At 38.2% G+C, this 26,057-nt stretch overlaps 4 protein-coding genes across 4 annotated transcripts; 3 read left to right on the forward strand and 1 right to left on the reverse strand.

Annotated features, from left to right (window-relative positions):
• The first annotated feature begins 4,838 nt into the window (after nt 1–4,838).
• Nucleotides 4,839–8,704, forward strand: LOC103949175 (pyrophosphate-energized vacuolar membrane proton pump). Its single transcript, XM_009360277.3, has 8 exons — nt 4,839–5,109; nt 5,683–6,257; nt 6,348–6,727; nt 6,856–6,942; nt 7,029–7,359; nt 7,467–7,877; nt 7,981–8,040; nt 8,144–8,704. The coding sequence occupies exons 1-8, from the start codon at nt 4,854–4,856 to the stop codon at nt 8,345–8,347; spliced, it is 2,304 nt and encodes a 767-aa protein (XP_009358552.2). The 5' UTR covers nt 4,839–4,853; the 3' UTR covers nt 8,348–8,704.
• Nucleotides 8,705–9,439: 735 nt separating this feature from the next.
• Nucleotides 9,440–10,057, reverse strand: LOC103949212 (late embryogenesis abundant protein At1g64065-like). Its single transcript, XM_009360315.3, has one exon. It carries the CDS (start codon nt 10,055–10,057, stop codon nt 9,440–9,442), a length of 618 nt encoding a protein of 205 aa, XP_009358590.1.
• Nucleotides 10,058–11,060: 1,003 nt separating this feature from the next.
• LOC103949176 (translocase of chloroplast 90, chloroplastic) lies at nt 11,061–14,773 on the forward strand. The gene is made up of 3 exons (XM_009360278.3): nt 11,061–11,394; nt 11,669–11,800; nt 12,013–14,773. The coding sequence occupies exons 2-3, from the start codon at nt 11,674–11,676 to the stop codon at nt 14,283–14,285; spliced, it is 2,400 nt and encodes a 799-aa protein (XP_009358553.2). The 5' UTR covers nt 11,061–11,394; nt 11,669–11,673; the 3' UTR covers nt 14,286–14,773.
• A 6,952-nt stretch (nt 14,774–21,725) lies between these two features.
• Nucleotides 21,726–25,630, forward strand: LOC103949178 (bifunctional purple acid phosphatase 26). Its single transcript, XM_009360281.3, is given in 11 exon segments — nt 21,726–22,223; nt 22,226–22,401; nt 22,618–22,818; nt 23,092–23,203; nt 23,363–23,589; nt 23,921–24,059; nt 24,147–24,259; nt 24,261–24,368; nt 24,660–24,781; nt 24,976–25,137; nt 25,252–25,630. Coding segments are annotated over 11 exon segments (1,455 nt in total). The 5' UTR covers nt 21,726–22,204; the 3' UTR covers nt 25,328–25,630.
• Nucleotides 25,631–26,057: the final 427 nt, after the last annotated feature.

Consider the following 26,057-nt stretch of genomic DNA (forward strand, 5'->3'; position numbering starts at 1 on the left):
TTTGATTAAGTATTTTGACCTATAGTCATTTATATTTTTTAAAATTAAAATAATTTATGAATTTATCGTTTTATTTGCATGATATACTTTTCCTTATTTAGTGGAGATATTAGTAATTAAACTATATTTTCTCTTCTTCCAAATATGTTTTTTCGATCACAATTTTTTTTTTTTTTTGTTATGAAAACACTTAATATTATTTCTTTTTCCAATTGGTTTTTCCTTTTTTTCAAATAGTTGGTGATCAACATAAAAGCTCCGTGTATTTTTTTTGTGAAATTATATTTTTTTTGCTGTTTTTTTAAGTATAGTTGTTGACGAATTATTATTAGGTACAAATATATTATCTTCGGATACGTTTGAATTTACAAAAATCATTAATTGGTATGTTTATTTGCAATTTTAGTACGTTTGATTTGATACATATTGTTAATATCGGTACATTATTTTTATTTCGGTACGTTTTATTTTGTACACATTGTGTATTGGTACGTTTGTCACATCCCGGCCCGGGGTGGATCACTTCCCGGGCCCGCTCCACCACTGTAGCACGATATTGTCCGCTTTGGGCTTACCATTCCCTCACGGTTTTGTTTTTGGGAACTCACGAGCAACTTCCCAGTGGGTCACCCATCATGGGATTGCTCTAGCGCCCTTCTCGCTTAACTCCGGAGTTCCTATAGAACCCGAAGCCAGTGAGCTCCCAAAAGGCCTCGTGCTAGGTAGGGATGGGAATATACATATAAGGATCACTCCCTTGGACGATGTGGGATGTCACAACGTTTATATTATTCTCAATCCTATTTTCTCTTAACGTACTAAAAGAAAAAACTTATTTCGGTACGTTTGATTTTGGGGGATTAAAAAAATTCTAAACTATTTTGGAAAGAAAATATCTTAAATTGTAGATAATTATTGTGAAAATAATTTTGAATCTAACCAACACCTTTTTTTTTTTTTTTTTTTTTTTTTTACAATTATCTCTAACGGAGGAGAGTAATAAAAAAGCTAGATTATAGGAAATTTGTTACAATATAATGTGCATATAGCACCAATATAATGACAAAAAAAAATTTAGTCGAATCACTAAAAGGCATGGATGTTTGATCTAAAAAATTCAAAACTGAGGCTCATATATCAAAATATCCATTTCCAAATTCCCCTATAAAGCAGTTAAAGTTTCATGCTTTGGCAATTCCCTTCGAATCTCAGCCCATCCTACTTTAAAATCCTAAATCCGTGCTTGAAGGCATGGTTGCTACAATACGAGATGATCTTACCATGTTACAACGTGATCATGTCCGTGATGGGAGATAGTAACGCACGAGTGTATTTAGTCGTTGACACCCTAATTCTTTGCCATGCCCATTTCAACATGCATAACAAGGCAGTAGGTAAAGTGCAAGGGCTTGCAAACACAAGGCCTTTATGCTTGGGCTGGGGTTTGGGCTTGAAGTTACTATCCACATTGTTAGGCGAGATAAGAATATAACCATAAATCTCACTTTGTAGCGTTTAATAGAACTTGACAAAAATAATTCTTGATTGCTTTTTTTAAGAAATTGAGATGCTAACTCACAATAATATTTACATTTTTTTTTTGGTGTAAAAGAGGTCAATGGAAAATTATAGGTTCAAAACTCTATATCTAAAGAGTAATGTTAAGGAGATTAAATTTATAGACAAAATTTGCAAACCAAATAATGTGTATGTTTATCAACGCTTAAATAATAATCCAATGATCAACTTCTATGTTATTTAGGTTACAAATTTAATCTCTCTCACCTTACCCATATCTAAATTATGATGGTGGTTGAGATCTAACCCTCAAAACTGAAGCCCCAATCATCAGCCCAAGCGGACTTCGTTGGTTGAATGAAGATCCACAAAAATGTGGTACCCGACATCAGAATAGAGTCTGAAGTTGAGTTGGACGACACACGTCTTGAAAGAAGGTTTAGTCTTTGAATTTGATAGTTATTTTTATTCCATTGTTATCGTCAAGCTTGAAAATAGTTCAAGAAAAAGAGATATAGCCGATTTCTTTATGGCTGACGCATAATAATCAAATACGACATTTTTTGAATTGCTAATAACAAAAGTATTTTCTTCGTGGGGCTCTACTACCAGTAGATTGTTATTTTCCCATGCATGCACTATCAAGTCAAATCTTGATAAAAGCACTTGTTTGTGGATGACATTTTTCACGCAAAACTTGTTTATGGGCTCCTCGTGGCATATGATAGAAGATCAAAGAGGAACTTCCACGACTTTCCACATAAGCAGTTTTAAAAATTCCCTTGACACGACTACCTCACTTAATCGTCCAGGTGTCCGGAAAAGTTTAGTTCTTAGAACTCAAAATGTTTGTTGTGTACGAAAAAGTTGATGCCGCTTTTGTCAAAGCTTCTTCCATAATCATGTTCATCTTCTTATCGGAATCCAATCTTCATTTCCATATTCATATTTTCAATTGTCATAGAGCTTATTACAAACAATAATTTATGTCTCAAATAATTATATTAAAACGCACATAACTTATACACTGTTGACATAAGAGAAATACGTTATTATTTTATAAAACTCATCTATACAGATATGGATGCGTCAATTATATATATATATATATATATATAAAGTAATAGTACTTTTATTGGTGTTGCAACAATCAACAAGAAGATTTAAGTGGGGTTTTGGTCTTTTTTTTTTTCTTCTCTAACAATCAACTCAAGCAGTTTACAGTATAATATTGTGAATTTGAATTATTTTACTGTCATTGCTAATTTCTTGACTTACAATCCAAATAATTAACTATTGGAAACCTAACGTTCACCAATTTTGCTTTGGATTTCTGTGGCAGAACTCCAAAGGGTTAGCAACGAGAGCCTTTCAGATGGATGTAAATTATGATGAATTATGGTGAGCCAAATCTATCGGAAATGGTGCAACTGCAAGGTGGTCCTTGAGAAGAAAGCAGGCTGGCATGGACGACTACTGGCCGGACACGATAACACAGTCCCACCTTCACTGATCACCCAACCAAGAACCGACCAGCCAACCATGCATGGTTTCCCTTCTTATTTATAAATTATAATATTTTAAAAATTATTTTATTCGACGATCGATCTCTATGTGCATGCAGATCAAATATATTTTCTATTAAAATATAGGTGGTAGGATCATGTCGCACGTCCCAAACCAATCACATGCATGGTTGTGCCCGCCATATCTATTCAAGACTACAAGGACAAAACCACAATTTCCTAAATTACAGTTTCAATTTTCAACAAAATTAATTAATACCAGACGACCACAAATATAACTAATTCTGGCCCACATTCGTTTTTTATTTTTAATATTTTTTTTAACAAATGATATTATTTTATTTAAATTCGTTTTTGACGAAAATATAATATTCTCGTTTTTCAGGCTATATTTTCGTTCACTGATTGCGCAACAAAGAAATTTAAGAAGATGTGAATAACATGGAACAATAATCACACGTGTCAGCTAATAAAAAATAGAATACAAATCCACGGCTCCTGTTCTCTTTCATATTGGTCACCGGATGATCAAGTGATCTGGCCTTTGAAATTTCATACGGCCAAAAATTATTATAGCTTTTAAAGATCAAAACAAGTAAGCCGTTAGATGAAATTCAAAAATTCAGATCACTTGATCTGATGACTTTAGTGAAAGAGATCCAAAGATGATATATTTTCCAAATGCACAACAAAAAACATAAAAAGTGCAAAAGAGGATAAAACCCTAGTAAAGAAGGAAAATACCGTCGGGGGCACGGAATAAACTTTCGGTCAATAGTTATCCGAATAAGCTCCACGTCATCTTTCACCTGGTTTCCTTTTTTCTTTTTGTTGAGGAATTTAATTAGTGAGAATTGTCGGAATTAAAAATATTTATTAAGAAAAAGTAAAATCAAATCCGGAAACACAACGACATGTTATTACTACTCGTACATTAACAAACGGCGTCGGTGATAGTGTTGTTATTTGCTAGAGCTATTGAGACGGTGTGTCGTTCCATCGGTTTCAGTCGTCGTTTTGGAATTCTTGTCTTTTAACTTAGGAAATTTTAATTACTCATGTTTAACATGTTAATTTAGCCGAATTTACTGGCTTATAAAGTTTAACTACTTTAAGATGTGTTGCAGTATAATAGCAAATACGTGTTAAAGTCATCGATAAACATCATACATGTAGTTTGAATGCTTGTATTAACGGTGATTAGTTATAATACCAAAAGACGATTAGTTAGAAAAGTTTAAACTTAGTGGCTACATTAATAATGTTTATCGAACTTGATAAAATTTTAACTCAAAACATATTCGAGATTTAATTTATTACTAACGAAATATTATCCTGTTGATTGTTTTTGCTCACCAAAAAATAATTTTTAATTATAAAAGCAGTTACTCAACCAAATAATTATTATTTTTTAAATTAAAGAGATTAATTGCGCAAATTTAGGATCCAATAGGGAAGGATCATCTAAAAAAGGAAAAAAGAGAAAGCATAGATTTTGACCGTGAGAAAAAGGTTAGGGTTTTTACCTCAGACTCGGACATTTTCCATGGATAGACCTAAACATCTGCTAATTTTCTTAATTTTATCCTTAATTATTTTTTTTAAAAATTTGTTCCAGCATTTTAAATAAATATAATTAAATAGCCACACTCATGATCCTAATCTCCATCTCTCTGTCTCTCACTTATATAAACCCACTCTAACCATCCACAGACACACTCTCGTTCACACTCTCTCTCCTCTCTTTCTCTCTCTTGAACTCCAAGGCTCCTCTGTTTCTCTGTGTTTCCTCTTTTGGGCAAAGGAGCTATGGGGGCGACGATACTCCCAGATCTCGGGGCGGAGATTTTGATTCCGCTGTGCGCGGTGATCGGCATCGCCTTCTCCTTGGTCCAGTGGATGTACGTTTCGCAGGTTAAGCTCTCCCCAGGCGGTGGCCGGGACTCCAATTCCGGCGGCGCTGCCAAAAATGGGTACAACGATTACCTCATCGAGGACGAAGAAGGCGGTAACGATCACAACGTCGTCCTCAGATGCGCCGAAATCCAAACCGCCATTTCCGAAGGTCCATTTCCACACTCTCTCTCTCTCTCTCTCTCTCTCTCTCTCTAAATTTCACGTCTTTTGAAATTCTGATTGATAAAACGGCGTCGGATTTGCTCATTTGGTTTTCTGGGTTCGGTTTGTATGCTTAATTGTTGTGTTTATGTCATTTTTGTTTGAGCTTTGAGTTCTTCAGTTTGCAGAGCAAACAGAGAAAAAAAATAAAGTTGTCTTCTTTTTGTGGATCCGACGTCGTTTTATCCGCTGTGTTTACTGGTTCTAATTATGTTTTCAACAGATTAACGACTTGTGTGATTACATTATTAATATGTTTTAGTAGGATTATGGTCGATTGTTCGTGAATTTTGGTGCATCAATTATTTACCCTTTATTATTTTATATTATTTGGTAGGGATGGGAAGGACCCACCTATTATTTTTTAAACTGTGATAAAATCTTCTATTTTTAAGCTACGTAAGTTCATGTCCAAATGATAGTTTTCGGACTTGTTCGGTTCAACGCCAGTTATGGTGGAATTGGTAAATTGTTGGTCAAGTTTATGTTTCAGTAACTTGTTGATGCTTGTGTGATACAGGCGCAACCTCGTTCCTTTTCACGGAGTACAAGTATGTGGGTGCTTTCATGGTCGCTTTTGCAATCTTGATCTTCCTTTTCCTTGGGTCCGTGGAGGGATTTAGCACAAGTGGCCGTGCGTGTACGTATGATCAAACCAAGATATGCAAACCAGCTCTCGCCACCGCCATCTTCAGCACCGTTTCCTTCTTGCTTGGTGCCATAACTTCAGTGGTTTCGGGATTCCTCGGGATGAAGATTGCTACTTACGCAAATGCCAGAACAACGTTGGAGGCAAGAAAAGGTGTTGGGAAGGCTTTTATTACTGCATTTAGATCAGGAGCTGTGATGGGATTTCTCCTCGCTTCAAGTGGTCTGTTGGTTCTTTACATTGCTATCAATCTCTTCAAGTTGTACTACGGTGATGATTGGGGTGGTCTTTTCGAGGCTATAACTGGCTATGGTCTTGGTGGATCTTCCATGGCTCTATTTGGCAGAGTTGGTGGAGGCATCTATACCAAAGCTGCTGATGTCGGTGCTGATCTTGTCGGCAAGGTTGAAAGAAATATTCCCGAGGATGACCCAAGGAACCCGGCTGTAAGAGATTCACCACCATTTGGAAATTTGTTTGAACCTGTTAATTTAATTTCTCCGTGTCTCCAAAACTGATGTTTTCCATTTGTACAGGTGATAGCTGATAATGTCGGAGACAATGTTGGAGATATAGCTGGCATGGGATCTGATCTTTTTGGATCCTATGCTGAGTCATCGTGTGCTGCCCTTGTGGTTGCTTCCATTTCCTCATTTGGGATCAATCACGAGTTAACTGCAATGCTATATCCTCTCATTGTCAGTTCCATCGGCATCCTTGTTTGTCTGCTCACCACCCTATTTGCAACCGATTTCTTTGAGATCAAGGCTGTAAAGGAAATTGAGCCAGCACTGAAGAAGCAGCTCATCATCTCTACTGTACTCATGACTGTTGGAGTTGCGATTGCTACATGGATTTCTGTTCCATCTTCCTTCACAATCTTCAATTTCGGAACACAGAAAGTTGTGAAGAGCTGGTAAGCTTTGCTTCTTTTGAAAATTTATTGTCATCAGTGCTGTGATTAAGGAGATTTCTGCGGTTATATTTCTACTTGTACGTTGCTCTATCTGTTTATTGTATCTGAACGCTGAATTGAATTTGCAGGCAGCTATTCTTATGTGTCGGTGTTGGTTTGTGGGCTGGGCTTATCATTGGGTTCGTAACAGAGTACTATACAAGCAATGCGTACAGGTAACTAGTTTTCTTGGGGTTTACCGCTCTACCATATCTAGTTTAGTTGTCTTTGAATCTAATGGTTGCTCTGTATTATGCTGTAGCCCTGTGCAAGATGTTGCTGATTCTTGCCGGACTGGAGCTGCGACCAATGTCATTTTTGGCCTTGCATTGGGATACAAATCCGTCATTATTCCTATATTTGCCATTGCAGTCAGCATTTTTGTTAGTTTTAGCTTTGCAGCTATGTACGGGATTGCCGTAGCTGCCCTTGGAATGCTGAGCACCATTGCAACTGGATTAGCCATTGATGCATATGGTCCCATCAGTGACAATGCTGGAGGCATTGCTGAGATGGCAGGCATGAGTCACAGAATCAGAGAGAGAACTGATGCTCTTGATGCTGCAGGAAACACCACTGCCGCTATTGGAAAGGTTTGGAATTTCCTCTTAAGTATTCATTGATGGTCCGAGGAATTGACCTCTAGTTATCAATCCTAAAATTTTAAACGTCACTGAGTCACGTGTGCTTCTGTTTGTAGGGATTTGCAATTGGCTCTGCTGCTCTTGTGTCCCTTGCTCTATTTGGTGCCTTTGTCAGCCGTGCTGGTATCGAAACGGTTGATGTGTTGACCCCAAAAGTGATTATTGGTTTGTTAGTGGGCGCAATGCTTCCGTATTGGTTCTCTGCCATGACAATGAAGAGTGTGGGAAGTGCAGCTTTAAAGATGGTTGAGGAAGTGCGCAGGCAATTCAATACCATTCCAGGTCTCATGGAGGGCACTGCCAAGCCGGACTACGCTACATGTGTTAAGATTTCGACTGATGCTTCCATCAAAGAAATGATCCCACCTGGTGCCCTTGTCATGCTTACACCCCTCATTGTTGGGATCTTTTTTGGTGTGGAAACTCTCGCTGGCGTGCTTGCTGGATCCCTTGTCTCCGGTGTACAGGTAATGCTGATACAGTTGCTTGATTGATCTTTCCTTCTGTTGACTCGTCTCTCTGTTTGGGTCAATTATTCTAAATCTGAATAAAACCTGTTTGCATTTGCAGATTGCCATTTCTGCATCCAACACGGGCGGTGCCTGGGATAATGCCAAGAAATACATTGAGGTAAGCATTTGATGGGTTTTACAAATGCTTTTTTGTGGCTATGCTTAAGCTGTATCAGCTTTTTAGCTTTGTCTTATCGTCTGGATTTTGGCTGGTGTAATAGGCTGGTGCTTCGGAGCATGCAAGGACCCTTGGTCCAAAAGGATCAGAATGCCACAAAGCTGCAGTCATTGGCGACACCATTGGAGACCCTCTCAAGGATACGTCTGGACCATCGCTCAACATTCTTATCAAGCTTATGGCCGTTGAGTCTCTTGTGTTTGCTCCGTTCTTTGCCACACACGGTGGGCTGCTATTCAAGATTTAAGTTAAAAACGGTGCAACAGAAAGCCGGAAGTTGTTCCTCTCTGTTGTTCGATTCTTCGTTTTCATCTGTTGATCCTTCCTGCCAATCTCCTCAGCGTAATGTTAGCCTTTAATTAGAGCATGCTTTTGGCATTTGAATTAGTAGCCAGAGGTAGAATTGAACGAAGTTTTCCCTTTCTAGAGGACTGTTAATGATGATGATAACGACGACGACACAACGATGATGATGACGATCATGGTCGACCTTAGTAAAAGAGAGTTTGGATTTCTTCTGTAACTTTCATTCATCAGAACCGGTCATTGTCCATTTTTCTTACATTGTAAGAGATTAATGCACATCGCCTTTCGGTCTTCTGCAGTTTTGTGTTGTTTTCTCTTTCCAGCCAGTAGAGTTTTAGAGTCAGGTTTTGCTTTGGCAAATGGCAAATGCCAAGCCTAAAGTAACTTAGAACTTTTGGAGAAAAAGAAGTTTCATGCAACAGGATGCAAATGTGGTGGTTTTTGAAGTCATTGTGCAATTTTTTTCCTTTTTTCATTCAACAGTAATGTTTTAGTAGTCTGATTTTGAATTAGATAAACGCTGTAAATAAGAGTCAAAGTTAGAACAATCCATCATTGTATTTTGAGTTTGAATCGTCTTAAAATGTGAAAAGAGTTTGTCATATTAAGTTAAATATAAGTAACAACAATGGTCAATTTGTGTTCTTACCCTGAATTCGAATCATCCACATATCAAGTTATATTGTTACTATACCCTAATCTTTGGTAGCAACATAACTTATGTAATCCAAGATCCAAAAAAATGTGGCTGAATAGAGGTGGTGATTTTCCCTCTCATTTTTTCTTATGCACTTCTTTTAGTTATGTCATTGGATTCTCGTTTCATTTATTCAATCTAAAGAATATGAGAGGAGTGCATAGGCAGAAAATGAGATTGCGAAATTCACTTCGCTCGAATAAATGAATTTTAGCCTTCTTCGAAAATAAAAATAAAAATAAAAATAAAGATAAAGATGGTAATATTATAGAAACATTAACTGAATCTTAATAAAGGAGCTATACATATGATATCACCAGAAGTTATCCCTTTTGTTCACTCGCATTTCAAATATTGAATTTTCTTGGTTGACACGTTAACTTCCAAAGTGCAGTCCATTTTCGCAGACTTGTTCTTCTTCATCACCATCATCAACTCCACCTTTCCTTTCACCGTCGCTTCGCTCATCAGCCGCAAAACCCCGGTGCTCAGTTCAGTACGAAGACTGGAGTTTTTGGAGCTTGGCAGCCCCTTGGTACTCAAATTCACCGTGACATCAATCTTCTTGGTCGACAACATTCCGGCCTTGCCCTTGGGAATGCTAACTTGCCCGACAGTCGCGCCATCGTAGTCAAACTTAATAGTGCTTGCGTCAAACTTGTACCGACCGAAATTTGTGTTCTTGATCCTGATTTGGGTTGCGAATGTCATGTCGAACGAGGGCGTTGCAGGGGCGGCCGTGAAATTTTGCACGTCGACGGCACCAAGTCGCACCTTCGGCGACTTCACTTTCAGCACGGTGAGGCTTAGTGCGGTGATCACTATGATCTGAAACACAACAAACACAGCAATGTAGATTGCCAATCTGATTCTCTTCTTCCGTTTGAGCTCCTGCTGCTCCGGTTGCGAATTCGCCCTCTCTTGGTCACTTGTCTGATTGCTTTCCACCGCCATTTTCTTTTCTTTTCCTGGAAAATGCCTCGGAGTTTTTTTATGAGTCGGGAGATGAATTGGGAGATGGAGAGAGTTTGTTGTGTATTTATAGGGAAGTTGTGACTGAGGACTTAGGGAGGAGGAAGAAGAGGTGGCTTGTTCCTGCAAGAAAAGCCACAAGTGGATTGTACGTATTAATTTCTCTTCCTTGTTGAATTGAATTTGGAACGCGTTTCATCAGTTTGACTTTCTCGACTCTAATTAGAACGGTCGCATGGACCTCCAACTTGGACCTTGAGACTTTCTTTCTACAAGTTGCCTTATGTCATGTCTCATATGGATTGGCCTTTGATATGGGTTGCTCAGGATTGGGCACGTTGTTTTATGTTTGGGCCGTCTGCCCCTAATGGTATCGTGAACATGTGCCAAGGTGCAGACGTGGATGTAATGACATTGGTTTGAACGAATGTGCGCTTTCTCGCTATGTGCTCGAATTTGAAATGCTACTCTTGGTAGTTTAGATTTCATTAATGTCGAGTTGAATTTGCTAAGATTAAGATCTGTTTGAGACTCTCGTACATGAAAAAAAGAACAATTGGCTCATAAGCACATTTTAGAAGCCCTTTTATTAAAAAGAGCAAAATTATAGGAAACACTTCAAGTGCTTTCCGTGATTCACTTACATTTCACTAAAAATTGATCCCAAAAGCTCTTTCAGCAAAAGTGCTTTTAGTCAGGTAGAAAACTGAAACTCTTTCTAATAGAACAAAAGTGAGCATGAAAAACAAATAGTAATTATGCTGTTGTTTTTATTTATGCATTTCTCACCTCATTTTTGTCTATCCACTATCCATCCATTCAATCTAAGAACCAATGTAAGAGGAGAAAAAGAAAATGCAGAAATCACTTTTCAAAATAAAAAAAAATTAGAAAAAAACCCAAAAATTAAAATAAAGTAAGAGAATTTATTTTTATGATTTTCTCAAAAATAAAAGAAAATAAAAATAAAAGGCACAATTCTCATTTTTCTTGTGAAATTTGAAATTGTGAATCGCCTCCTCTCTCCGAGTCTCCAGAGCGCAAAAGTCTCCCAAATATTTTAATATTTTGGTTTTGGAAGTGTCTGGTTCCGGTCTGTGTCTTATCTGGCTAAGCTCGTAGTCATCGTCATCGTCATCATCTCGTTTCTCCTCAGCCTCTCATACCCTTTCTTTCGTCGCACCTTCCGATTCCTCGGCTCTCTGAATTAGGGTTTCTGAGCTGCCCCAATTCTCGATTTCGTTTCCCATGGCTTCGATACTCGTCTCCTCCAAATCGTAGAGTAAAAGCATATTCATCGCAAAATTCGTATTTTCCAGGTAAAATTCTACTTCCTTTTCTTTCAAATTAGCCAGGAAATTCATGAATTTCAATTGAATTCTCATTTCTAGCTGTAGAATTTTCATTTTTTTTATTATAATTACTTTAGTAAAGAAGCAAACTTGCTGCAATTATTAGAAGCATAAACTAAAATATGAAAAGGGATTTTTTAATTTTCTCTGTATTTTCTTGTATTATGATTTGAATTAGATTTACAGAAAGATGGAATATTGTTAGGCACATATGTAACTTTCAGCTGGGAATGTTTTGCAGGAAGGATGAAGAGTCTTAAGGATTGGATTTCTTCTCAGTTAGTTTCCATGCCTTTGGTTTTGCCTCGGCCATTGTCGGGCAGGGACAATTTCTTTAGAGAGGAATCCTCCAATGAAGAGTTTGATGACCAAGGTAATGCCGCCCTTCCGATACTTCATCCATTGTACTTAATGAGTGATTCCTAAGATTGACTGTAAGATGTGCACTTCTTTAGTTTAAGAATTTTGTTTAGTGTAAAAGATACTAAATCCTTAGTTGATGCTAAAAAGTGGAAACCAATATCAATGTACGGGTTGTACATTGTTTGACTATGTGAAGAGAGTTCAATGTTTTCTAATTTTCAGGTGCTGCTCACTCGAACACTTTGGTATCACCACGCATCCATCCTGCCGCATCAACCTCATTTAATAGTGATCAGGAAAATCAGTCTGGTCCTTCCCTGCAGCATGCTGTAGTCGAAAATTCTGATCACTCTCATAATCGCTCTGGTAAGAAAAAGATGGATCCTTTGGTAAGAATTGACGATCTTCAAGTTAAATTTTTGCGCCTCCTCTTACGGCTTGGTCTGTCACAAAACAATGTTCTGGTGGCTAAGGTTCTTTATCGTATTCACCTGGCTACTTTGATACGAGCAGAAGAATCAGATTTGAAAAGAGTTAATCTCAGGAGTGATAGAGCTAGAGCAGTGGCAGCAGAACAAGAGGCATCTGGCCTGCCTGAAATGGATTTCTCTCTCAGAATCCTTGTCCTTGGGAAAACAGGAGTTGGCAAGAGTGCTACAATAAACTCTATATTTGACCAAACGAAGACTGAAACCAATGCATTTCGACCTGGCACAAATCGTATTCGAGAGGTTGTGGGAACTGTGAATGGGATTCAAGTAACTATCATCGATACCCCTGGTTTTTTGCCTTCATGTACTGGTAATTTCCGCAGAAATAAGAAGATTATGCTCTCTGTGAAGAAATTTATTAGAAAAAGTCCACCTGACATCGTTTTGTTCTTCGAACGCCTCGACCTCATGAGTACTAGCTACAATGACTTCTCCCTCTTGAAGCAAATAACCGAAGTATTCGGTCCTGCAGTTTGGTTTAACACCATTCTTGTCATGACACATTCTTCCCTAGCACTTCCAGAAGGACCAGATGGGCATCCCGTCAATTATGAAGCATATGTGAGGCAAAGCACAGATATGGTGCAGCACTATATACACCAGGCAGTGTCTGACTCCAGAATTGAAAACCCAGTGTTGTTAGTTGAGAATCATCCTCAGTGTAGGAAAAATATCGCCGGTGAAAAGATACTTCCAAACGGACAGGTTTGGAAATCCCAGTTTTTGTTATTATGCATTTGTACTAAAGTTCTGAGTGATGTCAATATCCTCATGAAATTTCAAGACAGCATTCATCTGGGGCCCTCAAATGCCACTCACGTGCCTTCTCTGCCGCATCTTCTCTCTTCTCTTCTACGTCATCGCTCTACTATTAGTTCAAGTGGAGGGGATGTTGAAGTTGATGAGAGCTTGGTTTCATATACGCAGGAGGAAGATGAGTATGATCAATTACCTCCAATCCGAATTCTAACAAATTCTCAGTTTGAGAGATTAACAAAATCACAGAAAAAAGACTATCTTGATGAATTGGATTATCAAGAGACCCTTTATCTAAAGAAACAGTTGAAAGAAGAGTATCGTAGGCAGATGGAGGTTAAGCTTTCCAAAGAGAAAAATATGGCGAGCGGTGATAATTCTGACAGTCAGCAGGCTTCCCAAGAAGAGGCTGTTTTATTACCAGATATGGAGGTCCCTCCAAGTTTTGGTTCTAATTGCCCCGCACACAGGTATCGTTGCCTTGTTACAAATGATCAGTGGATTATGAGACCTGTTCTTGATTCCCATGGATGGGATAATGATGCGGGCTTGGATGGGGTTAGCTTGGAAACTGCTATGCAGGTACACAGGAATGTGTTTACCTCTGTCGCAGGGCAGATGAGCAAGGACAAGCAGGATTTTAGCATTCAATCTGAGTGTGCTGCAGCTTACTTACACCACAGTGGGACCACATATTCTGCAGGTCTTGATGTTCAGTCTGCTGGTAAAGATACCATCTATACGCTTCACAGCAACATGAAGCTGAGGAAGTTGTGGCACAATGTTGCTGAAAGTGGATTCTCATTGACGTCCTTTGGGAACAAGTATTACATTGGTGGAAAGCTTGAAGACACCATATCAGTTGGGAAGAGATTGAAACTTGTGATGAATGTTGGCCAAATGATGGGTCCTGAGCAAGTGGCGTATGGTGGCAGTGTTGAAGCTACGTTGAGGGGTAGAGACTACCCTGTGAGAAATGACAATGTGAGCCTGATGATGACTATCCTGTCTTTCAATAAAGAGATGGTGTTGGGTGGAAATTTACAGTCTGAGTCCCGGCTGGGGCGAGATATGAGAGTGTCGGTTAATGCTAATCTGAATACCCACAGGATGGGTAAGATAAGCATCAAAACAAGTAGCACTGATCATTTGCTGTTCAGTATGGTTGCGGCTCTCACAATTTTCTGGGCGCTTTTACGGAAGAAGGATGTTCAAAGTACAGTTCATGAAAAGGGGGAGATTGGATGAGTTTTGGTTGCTGTTTTTTGTATGAAGAGGACACAAGGTAATTTCAGAAGCTTTGTTCCAAACTTCCAAATGTTCGCTCTCGCTTAAGATGGCAACACGGGAGAATCCTAACGAGCTGCATCTGATTTTGGCCATTGTTAGCAGCATTCTTTTGCGTTTATCCGATGTGTTATTGAGTGAAGCGGCCAGCTTCCTAGCAGCGGTGAAGCGGTAAGCTCACTGAAGAGGTTTTTGTAGTGAAGTAAATTGAGGCAATAAGTGTACAGTTAAATCGTAGAGATGGTCTGTCTTATGTTTATGATATTCACAAAATAATTCGAAATAGGATTAGCAATTAGGTGGAAATCAATATGATGTTTATGGTCTATGTTATTTATATTGTTGTCAAATCCAAAATCTTATGATTGTTGGATGAAATTTGTATTTCTTGGAAGAACCGTAGTCGATCATCTTTTTAACTACAAATTAATGATTTTGAATTTGTTTAATTAACTTTCAGATAACTTGTCTAATGACTTTTCAGCAAACTTCGTAAAAGATTTCAGAGATTTGTCATCAATCATTCATATATGCCTAAAGCTAAGAATATCCCCTCGTACTATTCTGATTCCTAAAACCTTACAAAAGGCTCCAAAACCACCAAACTATGCTATGCTCTCCTCTGCTAGTCGGAAACAAGTAGGAAAAGGCCAACGTAGCGGTGTCTTAATACCTCGTGTTTGTGTGAAATTTAAATTGTGCAACATTGTATTATTAGTCTGTCATGTGACGGTGGTGTCTTAAGGGGATGTAGGCAAGTTTTTGACGCAAACAGGTGACACATTTACACGTGTGTCTGAACAAAATATTCATAAGGAATCAGGATGGGGTGAGGTTGTGAACTGTTGGGAGTATAGGTGAGAAGTATCATGAAACCAATTGAATTATCAATAACAATACGTGATTAACTTGAAATAGGATAGGTTGCCTGTGAACCAATTTAGGGCGCGATATGTAGTAGAACCAATTTTTCATAAAGGTACTAATTTTTTTCATAGGGTCAATGTTTTGAACCACTAAATACTAATTAGTCACATAAAACAAATAAGTTGAATTTTTGTGTATCCTTTTGAAGTACACCAAAGCCAATCATATCACTCTCTCTCTTTCGCCCCTTAATTAAGGCGAAGCTCCCCACAAAACCTCCGCAAAAATGGTGGCGGCCTCCGCGTCGGAAATAGACGCCTCCCTTACTCTCACCAATATCTGCTGCTTAAACGCCCTCCTCTCCCGCTGCCTCAGCCCCTCCCCCACCTCTAACTGCACTGCGAACCTCGCCACGCAGCTCGAAAACGGGTGGCTCTCCAAGAACCCCTTCTCCCTGCTCTCCCTCATCAAATCGCCGCCGTGTTCCGACCTCTGCAACTCCACAAGCTTCTCAATCAACCCCTCCTGTAGCATCGCGTCAACAGCCTCCTTCCGCCCGAAATACCCGATTTCGAACACGCAGACCATCGCCATCACTCGCATTTCCAAATCTTCGGAATTCAGGAAGCTTATGATCTGGGGTATTTCTCCGTTGAACTCGATCTCGTCGACGAGCGGCGATTTGATCAGCCTGATGAGCGCGCAGAGTACTCTGATCGCGTTCGGAGACGCGATTTTTATCAGAGAGCTGATCGTCGGCCGACCGATCAAAACTTGACCCACGAAAACATCTTTATTGAACTTGATCAGAGCTGCAATGGCGAAAGCAGTGTGTTCTTTGACTCGCTTCGATGACCGAGTCGACTCGCACAGAACTGACTCGAGCGAGGTGACAACTTTGGACTTCAAGATCAAATCTTGCAACTCATGGTTGAACCCCTGCGCAACTCGGTCCTCGAACTGAGTCAGTAGTTCGATCAACTCCTCCTCGTCGCGAATTGGGTCTTCTTCCAGAGCTCGCGTCAAGCTATGTAAGCACTCGCGGTCGATCCACGCTTGAATTTCGGACTCGATAGACCGGGCGAGTTTGGAGAGGCAGTGAGTCGAGCAGCAGCGAGTAAGCAAGGAGCGGATGCTGAGGTGGCCGCTGGACTGGCGGAGGGACTCGACGAGGGTTTTGAGGGTGGCGAGGTGTTGGGAGAGGGCGGAGAGTTGTGGGTCCCGGGAGAGGATGTTGTCGGACTCGGTCTCGAGCTCGAGGAGGGCGTTAATGGCGGAGGATGAGTTTGAGTGGGGAATCGGGTGGGTCTGTAGCTCGTGGGAGGCTTGTTTTAGAGCTTCTAGGACCTTGAGAACTCGTGGGCCGTCTTCCTTCTGATGGAGCTTCACCTCCATGGATATGGCGATCAGAAGCTGTAGTGATTTTCTGAAGAAAAAGATTTTGCTTTTTAGAAGATGGAGATTAAATTATTGAAATGAAATAAATAAATAAAAATAAACAAATAAAAAGGATTTTCTTGTTTCAACTCAACTCAACGACCATTCTTGGTCTCTAGAAACGGAGTTTAGAGTATTAATGAATTGATGCAAGACTGGTTAGAAAGGGAGTTTAGAGTTTTAGTTCTGAAACAGAGTTTTGCAAGAAAGAACTAACTAAAGAAATAACGAGAGTGCAAAAATTATTTCATAATTTGATAATTCGGGTTGTTGTGTATGTCAGTTTCAATGAAACATTTTAGTTTATAGATACACCGTCGTCACGGTGGAGTTCGATATCAATGAAATAAAGATATATATAAATTTTTGTTCAAATATTATTAGATCATAAACGCATAATGTTGTATGACAGCATCTTCATGTTATGTAAGTTGTTCTCTGTTGCACGGTGTATCACAACCTCACTTCTAATGTCGTGGTAGAATAGAAATAAATAAAAATAGAGAATCCAAGCCAAAGTTTGAATTGAGTTCTATGATTACTATTTGGAGGCTAGCAAAGCCTCAGGCAATGGACTATAATATGCCACCAATCAGTACTCGCCAACACCCATTTTTCTACACAAGTTTTTTTGTTTCTTTAGAATAACTGTGAGCAATATTTCTTACACTTTTAAATTATGCATGACATTATTAATTAGTAATGCTACACTTATCAACTATATAACGTACTACTTTATGTCACAGTTTAATTATGCAGTGCAGGTAGTAATTTAAGTTTTCTTATTTTCTACTTAAAGTCAACAATTTTACTCCTTTTACGTCCCCTGTTCTCTATCCCCAATCTGGTTTTAGAGATCAAAACATCACGTTTAATATTTTTCTATCAAATACAATCAGAATCGATGTTAATAGTTAGCAATAAGTTATTAAGATCCATGGGGATGCATCATTATTTTTGAATGTGTGGTGTGGGCGTTGTGTTTGGCCCACGCCTGGGCACGAGGTTATGATTTTTGGGGATTTAAGAATGAGATGTGAGCCATGAGTTTATCATGTTTTTGCCTATGATGAGTCGATGCCCCCCAACAATTCTGCCTATTTGAAAAAGAAAAAAAATAAAATGAGTTTTAACGAAAAACTCATGGTACTGTTTACTTTAACGAAAAATCACATTTTTACACTAAAAAGTTAAACCTGATACTATTTACTTTACCCTTTATTTTGTCTTTATCGTTAAAACTCAAAGTTTTCAAATCTTTTTCATTAGTTTTCCTAAAAATATATTGCAACATATGGCCCACCCACCCCAAAGTCTTATGGGCTTATCAAGCAATTCCTATCATGATCCAAAATACTACAAATCCCAAATTAAGGTGGTGTTATTCGCACATCATTTTTACTTTCTCCACTCACTTCTTAATTTTCGATGATCGGATTGGATGAATTAAAGATTATCAAATTATGAAGATTAAAAGGGCATGTGTTGAAAGTAAAAAGCGATGTTTGTGGATAACACCACCCAAATAATATCATCAAATTTGAGAATGGACTAAGTTGAGATGAAGTTTAGGTCATCTCTACTGGATAGGGCTAAAGGTCCAAAAGTCAAAAAATGGCATGATTTGCCTAAATATTCATCTCTAACCAATGACTAGACTATAATTCTATAAAGCTCATCAGGTCATTATATGGCCAAATATAGCCCCTCTCTTAGCTTTTTTTGGGCCCAACTACTCACTTACGATAATTGATTAAATTCGATAGTTAGATTTAAAAGCATCCAACAATAATTTAATTAAATTAATCAATAAATTTAAAGTATAAATTTAAAACTAATAAGTTATTGAAGGGCTATATTTAGCACATTCGGTCGAAGTTGGCATAAGAGTATAATCTAACATTATTCATTTAAAAATAATTTTTTTGCAGAGTTATAATTCTAGATATGGTTATGTTTAGCCATTTCGGTTGGAGATAACCTTCTGTTCCAAAGCCAAAAAACAATCCAACGTTTTCCTTTTTTTATATTCAGAACAAGGGATGTCCTACACTACTTTACGCTAATAAGAAACGAAGGTTTAAACCTCGAATACAGTGACTTTAAGAAGAATGCCGTAATCATTAAGACAATCCAATGCTTTTGTTAAATCAATGAACTTATATGCCTTGTCATTCCTCGAGTTGGGATATGTTACTGACCTTCTTAGTCGTACTTTTAATTTTTTTTTTTTAAACTCATTGAATCATCTTGCAATGTTTTATAATGTCAAAGTTCCCAAAGATGACTTTGCAAAATTTTAGTGTTTAATTGAACAACATAGTTGATGTATTTATTAAATAATCATTAGACGACTAAATAACATCATTTTTAACAAATATGATCGGTAAAGAGTAACATATAAAATGAATGCTTTGAATCACCATCAACAATACAAAATAAAAATGTAGATTATAAATATTCAAATGAAAAGGTTGCTTCCGATAAAAAAAAAAAAAGAAATGAAAAGATTGCTGGTATTCTTCAAACAAAAATCTCATGTCCTTAATCTAAAAAAAAATAAAAATAAAAATTACAAAACCAATAAGCTTTTCTCCTCTGTGAGAGTTTCTTTCTCTCCGCTGTGAGAGTGCTTCTGTGAGACCTTCTTCCAGACTCTTCTGTGGCACCGGCCCTAGCTTCGGCTAGGGTCAAGTGTTGTGTCCTCTTCTCCCTTTTCTCCTTCTTTTCTCCCTGTATCTACTGTTGGTTCTCCCCAATTTTCAATTCGACCTATCCAATTCCTCTAACTCCGTGGGTTTTCTTCTTCCTGGTTCTTCCTTGCTTAGTTTTTCAGCCATGTCCTCTATCAAGTTCGTGTGTAGAGTTCCAGCGCTTGCACCGGCTTGGGTGTTTTTCACACCACCACGTTCTCCTTTGTGTCTGCCGCTTGCGCCAATGATGCTTGGGACTTGTTCTGAGCTTCCACCTGACGATTGGCCTCTTTCGCTTGGATGCCGGTTACCCCTAACTTATGGCTGTGCGCATGAGACGTCAATGAAGGAGATGATCGGCGATGGTCGGAGAATTGGCTGGCTGGCAGTTCCTTGCACCGTCAGTGGAGAAAGCAGTGGGTGCTTCTCGAATGTTCTTTGGTTTTGGGCTTTTAGGCTCATTCATTGTTTTTTTTGTTTTTTCTTTCTGTTTAGACCCTTTTTGGTTGTTTATAGGTGTTCTTGGACCTTTATCTGTTTGTAAGTTTGTGTTTTGGTTGGAATAAAATCTTCCCCTTGACAAAAAAAAAAAAGGTAAATTACACAGAGCTACCTCAATTATTAGATCATTAACAGTTTCATACCTTGTCTTTAAAAAGTTTCAATGTCATACCTTATCTTCGAATTTGTTGCAATGTCATACCTTCCGTCAGTTGTATGTCAATTCCTCTGTTAAATGCTGACGTGGCTTGAGGTGAGGCCTACTTTCGATTAAAAAATTATTAAAAACTAAAAAAAAATTAGTTAATATTTTTAAATATTAAAATAATAAATTATTATTATTATATTAAAAAATAAAAATAAAAACTCTTCAGTTCGTCCTCCCTCCTCCTCCTCCTCCTCCCCCCCCATCTTCGTCTTCTTCCCTCGACCTCGCATCCTGCAACCCCAAAAAAAAAAAAAAAAAAAGAAGTATGCCCCCTCATCCTCCTCTCTTCTCCCCCATCTTCATCTTCTTCCCATTGCAACCCAGAAAAAAAAAAAAAAAAAAAAAAAAAAACCCCTCAGTTCGTCTTCCCCCCACCCTCCCCCTCGTCCTTTCTTCTCCCCCATCTTCATCTTCTTCCCCTGACCCCCTACCTGCAACCCAGAAAGAAAAAAAAAAAAAAAAAAAAAAAAAACCCATATCCTATCTACGCAACCATCCCTGGGTTCATGAGGTGGAATTGGGAAACCCTATTTGCGAGGCCGATTCCGCGGGTGGAGAACCTGGGTGCGGAGAAAATGGGAGGAATGAGTGTAGATTTAAGGAGTGGGGTGTGTAGAGGAGGGAAGAGGGCAGGTGCGGGGGGAAGACGAACTAGGTTTTTATTTTTTAATTTTTTTTTCTTTCTTTCTTTTTATGGGTTGCAGGTAGGGGAGTCGGGGGAAGAAGATGAAGATGGGGAGAAGAGAGGGGGGACGGGGGTAGATGAACTAAAGATTTTATTTATTTATTTATTTATAAATATTTAAAAAATATTAAATGATTTTTTTTAGTTTTTATTAATTTTTTATTAGAAAATGGGCCCCGCCTCAAGCCACGTTAGTATTTAACAGAGGAATTGACAGACAATTGACGAAAGGTATGACATTGCAACAAATTCAAAGATAAGGTATGACATTGAAACTTTTTAAAGACGAGGTATGAAACTGTTAGTTGAGGTAGTTATGTATAATTTACCCAAAAAAATCTCATGTCCTTTGGATGAGCGAATCCTACGACGATGGAACATGTTTAATTAGATAATCAGTAATTTACCAAATTACCATCAATATTTTATGGGATTTGTTAGCACTCCAAAAATTTTATTTTACACTCCAAACTTTCTATATTAGGAAAGAAAAATACACTTATGAGGAGTGTATAATGAGATTTTTGGAGTGCCAATAACACTTCCTTATTTTATAAAAAGACAAAAATGTACCACCTCGTTTGAATTTTGACAGACACGCTGGGACCGTGTGTGGGTCCCTTTCATAAGGGTGTGTGGACTTCTCACACACATTTTTAATTTTCGGCTGTCGGATGGAATGAATTGAAGAAGATTAATGAACAAAAATTATCATGAAATATGTGAGAAGTAAAATAAGACGTGTGATAACACATCCCTTCATAAAAGCCTCAACAGACCAATCCAATCTCGTCGCCTGTACCCGAATGGTCCGAGGTTATAGTTTCCTCTAACCTACGCCACACCACGTCAACTCATCGGATGCCCACTAATATACGCCTTCCCCCTCCAACTAATAATTAGTTCACACGATCTCTCTCTCCCCTCTCTGCGTTCGCTCTCTCTCCTCAACCTCTTCAAGCTATAAATTTCTGGTACTCTCTCTCTCTCTCTCTCTAACTTTGAAAGTTTCTTTTTTTCTGTTTGATCTATTTAATTTGGCAGAATATTAGTTCTAATTATTCAATTATAATGAATTTTTAGTTGTTTAGTTATGTTCCTGTGTGTTAATGTGGATTGGAAATGTTTGTATTCAGCAGAAATTCAATTGGAATTTCAATGGGTTTGGTTATGTTTGATTTACTCAAATCATCTGTTTATATCCATCTCTAACTCTTAACAAGTAATTTTTTTGAATAAATTTTGGTGCTTTGATCTTGTTGGATTGTTGGAATTTGCAATTGCAAAGTTTTTCAAGTAAAAATTGGAAGGGTTTGTGAAAATTTGATGTGGCCTCGATTGAGAGGAGGATCACAGAAATTGTCTTTTATCCCCTTTCGTCAAATGTTTCTTCTTCAGTTGGTTTTTCGGGTTGCTGATATGGCTGATTGCTTATTTCTTATTCTTCTTGTAGGTGGAGTTAGTTTTAGTGTAATTTGCTGAATGAACAATGACGGCAGCTGTTACTAGACGGAGTCCACGCTGCTTCAAATTATTCTTACCTCCTTCGTCTTGTTGAGCGTTGTGAGGAGTGGGAATGCTGCAGGAATCACGAGTACTTTCATTCGATCTGAGTATCCATCGGTTGACATCCCTCTGAACAATAAAGTATTTGCGGTGACAAAGGGTTACAATGCTCCACAACAAGTGAGAATTCATAGCTGTTTGATATTGCTGTAGAAAAATAGGCACATTTTACAGGTTTTCAGAATTCGGGATGTGGAAAGTTACGGTTCCTGATTTCTTCCAACAATTTTGATTAAATCAAAAGTGCTATATTTAATACGAATAGGATGAAAATCCTTTACTAATATTGATGTTTTGAGCTGTAATGTTCTTATACACTTTAAACATTCATTGCAGGTGCATATCACCCAAGGTGACTATGATGGAAAGGCTGTAATCATCTCATGGGTTACGGCCAACGAACCAGGGGATAGTAAAGTGCAGTATGGTACATCAGAGAAAAAATACGAGTTTTCTGCTAAGGGTGTCGTGACAAACTACACCTTCTACCAGTATAAGTCTGGCTACATCCATCACTGTCTTGTCGATGGCCTAGAGGTAACCATGATTAATACTTTGTGAAGTATACTAGTAGAAGCATATGTGGTGAAATGTTTACTCTCTGGGTTTGCCTATTATGAAAATCTTGTGACAACGATTTCTTCTCAGTTAACAACGTAAATTTAAAGTTTTAATCGACTCTGTGAATTGGTGTCTCCAAGTTTCCCAACCTATGTTCCCACCTTGTTCAATGTTTTAGACGCAATATACAAACTTGTTCGTTCTCTTGCTTATAGTTTCACTAAACCTTCAATTATGTCTTGTTTACAGTATGACACAAAGTACTATTACAAAATTGGAAATGGCGATTCATCTCGAGAATTTTGGTTTACAACACCTCCAAAGATCGATCCAAATTCTCATTACACATTTGGGATCATAGGTGAGTTGTTTTCTCTCTGGAAAGGGTCTGATAACAGTTAGTTTCTCTATGCTGTGACCACGGCCCGATATACTTGTATCCTAGGATTCTTATCATTGTGTGTAAAATAATGTTGAATATTGTAGTTTCTCCCGATAAATCGTTATCTGTATGTTGCAGGTGATTTGGGTCAGACATTTAACTCTCTGTCAACTCTTGAGCACTACATGAAGAGTTCAGGACAGGCTGTTTTATTCGTTGGAGATCTTTCCTATGCTGATAGATATCAGTATAATGAAGTGGGTTTACGGTGGGACACATGGGGTCGATTCGTCGAGCAAAGTACTGCGTATCAGCCATGGATGTGGTCTGCTGGCAATCATGAAATTGATTACATGCCTTATATGGTAAAGTATCAAGCATAGCTTTACAGAACTGTCTGAGTTACTTTTGTCGCTATAAGTCTCTTTTTATTGTTCCGTGACCCTAGAACCGTACAAACAACAACAACAACACAAAACCTTATCCCACTAAGTGGGTCGGCTGTGTGAATCCTAGAACGCCTAGAACTGTATTGGATGAAAATATAGATCCACGACATCAAAAAGTTGTAAAATTCTACTGATATCCAAATAAGTTTATGTACATGATTTGTTGTGTTCCGAAACTCCTATCATGTTAACAGGGCAACCTAAAAATTGTTGCTTTATCTAACCAATACTTTTGTACATATTCTAGGGAGAAGTTACTCCATTCAAGAACTATCTTCATCGGTATGCTACTCCTCATTTGGCCTCTAATAGTAGCAATCCTCTTTGGTATGCCATCAGACGTGCATCAACTCATATAATCGTGTTGTCCAGTTACTCTCCATTTGGTAATTGTACATTCCTACACTTGCAAATATGTGAACAGACTTTTTTGTGCCAGTATACCTTACATCATCTATTAACTTTCTCACCAGTGAAGTACACGCCTCAATGGAGGTGGCTTGCAGAAGAATTGAAAAGGGTTGACAGGGAAAAGACACCTTGGCTCATAGTCCTTATGCATGTTCCATTATACAATAGTAACGACTGTTCATTACATGGAAGGTGAAAGCATGCGAGCAGTGTTTGAGAGATGGTTCATTCAATACAAAGTTGATGTGGTGTTTGCTGGCCATGTCCATGCTTATGAGAGATCGGTATGATTCTTTACCTTATATGTTTTTGTATCGCATCCTATCATATGATATGGTGTAGTTGATACTATAGTCATGACTACGGCATTCAACATTGGAGTACAGTCTTACAATTCCATTCATCTTCGTGTGTACACAAACAGTCTGTTATTCTGGCATGGAGGTCCATTGAAGTTTGTAATACTTAACGGGCTTTTCGTTTCGTTCATACATATTGTGCTAGTTCATCTTATATCAATTACACTTTTCATCGCTAGATTGAGATTTATGTTTTCCTTTCGCCTTTATTTTCAGTATCGAATCTCCAATATACGATACAACGTAACAAGCGGTTACCAGTACCCGATACCAGATAAATCGGCTCCTGTGTACATAACTGTTGGAGATGGAGGGAACCAAGAAGGACTTGCTGGAAGGTAAGAACTTTATTCTAGTTTTTTCGATTACACTTTTTGTTCCGTTAATAAGTTAAGATCAGTCGAAATACATGATAGCATAATTAAGAAACATAATTTCATTACGCAGATAAGACGACTAACAATCTGTAGGGAAATCAAGTTCTTTTTGTGCAGACAGTCATGACTAACAATTTCTCCACTGGTTTCTGTAGGTTTAGGAATCCACAACCAGATTATTCTGCGTTCCGAGAAGCCAGCTACGGGCATTCCACGCTTGAGCTTATAAACAGGACACACGCACTCTATCATTGGAACCGCAATGACGATGGGAAGAAAACCGCAATGGACGCGTTTGTATTAGACAACCAGTACTGGTGAGTATAGCCATACGGTATTCATGTTTTTGGTGCCAAAACAGCGAGCAATTCACTTTTCGGTAATGCAAATTAGTAAATGTGTTTGATATGATTTGAGTTTTGGTAATGCAGGAGTACGAATCACAGGAGGCGAAAACTGAAGAAGCATAATGTTAGGAAGACAATGGACGAAATTGCTATGTATTGAAAAAAAGATCGATCGCGTCTTAAGGGGTCTTTTGCTAGATGAATATCTGATTGAAGGATGCAGAGATGCGTGAAAGTTGAAACATCGGATTAGCTTGTATAGAGACGTGCATAAATAAGCAATACGATCCCTTGTTGGTTGGCTACTTGTTCATGGTATTGGAGCTGCCACTAACTGTGGCAACAAAGTTTTGAAATGAAAAATATGTTATAGCATTGGATTTTTATTTTGTTTTGCTACTGTTTCGACCCTTTTAAGGAGTTAAATTTAAATACAAAAGGGTGATGTTCGCTCGGATTACCATTTCTGCTTTTCTTTTTACATGACAAATGTTGTTTGATGATTAGAACCTCCAAAATTTAAGTGTTTTAGGTAGAAACATGTTTTGTCAATACGTTGAATAGCCGTTGGATGCCTGCACGATTTTAAATTTGGTTAGTTTAGTTAATTTAGTTAATTTTTGCAGAGATAATCTTTGAAAAGTGATTTGGAAAATATTGTTCAAATTATCGTGCAACATTGCTGTATAAGAGCTAAGAAGGTTGTCAGCATTTTCCACCCATAAAAAAAGATGTGATCTTATGAACTCAGACATGCTTTAACATTTCAAATCACTAGAACTAAGTCCCACATAACTGCAATTGGGGAAAAAAATGCAAGCAAATAAGGGAACCAAGTCGTTGGAGACCCCTCGATCAAGTGAGAAAATCTAGCCTAAAAGTAACTCGGC

The sequence above is a fragment of a genome, unplaced genomic scaffold (assembly GCF_019419815.1).
Source record: "Pyrus x bretschneideri cultivar Hongxiangsu unplaced genomic scaffold, Pyrus_bretschneideri_v1 Contig1, whole genome shotgun sequence".
In the NCBI taxonomy this organism is placed as follows: Eukaryota; Viridiplantae; Streptophyta; class Magnoliopsida; order Rosales; family Rosaceae; genus Pyrus; species Pyrus x bretschneideri.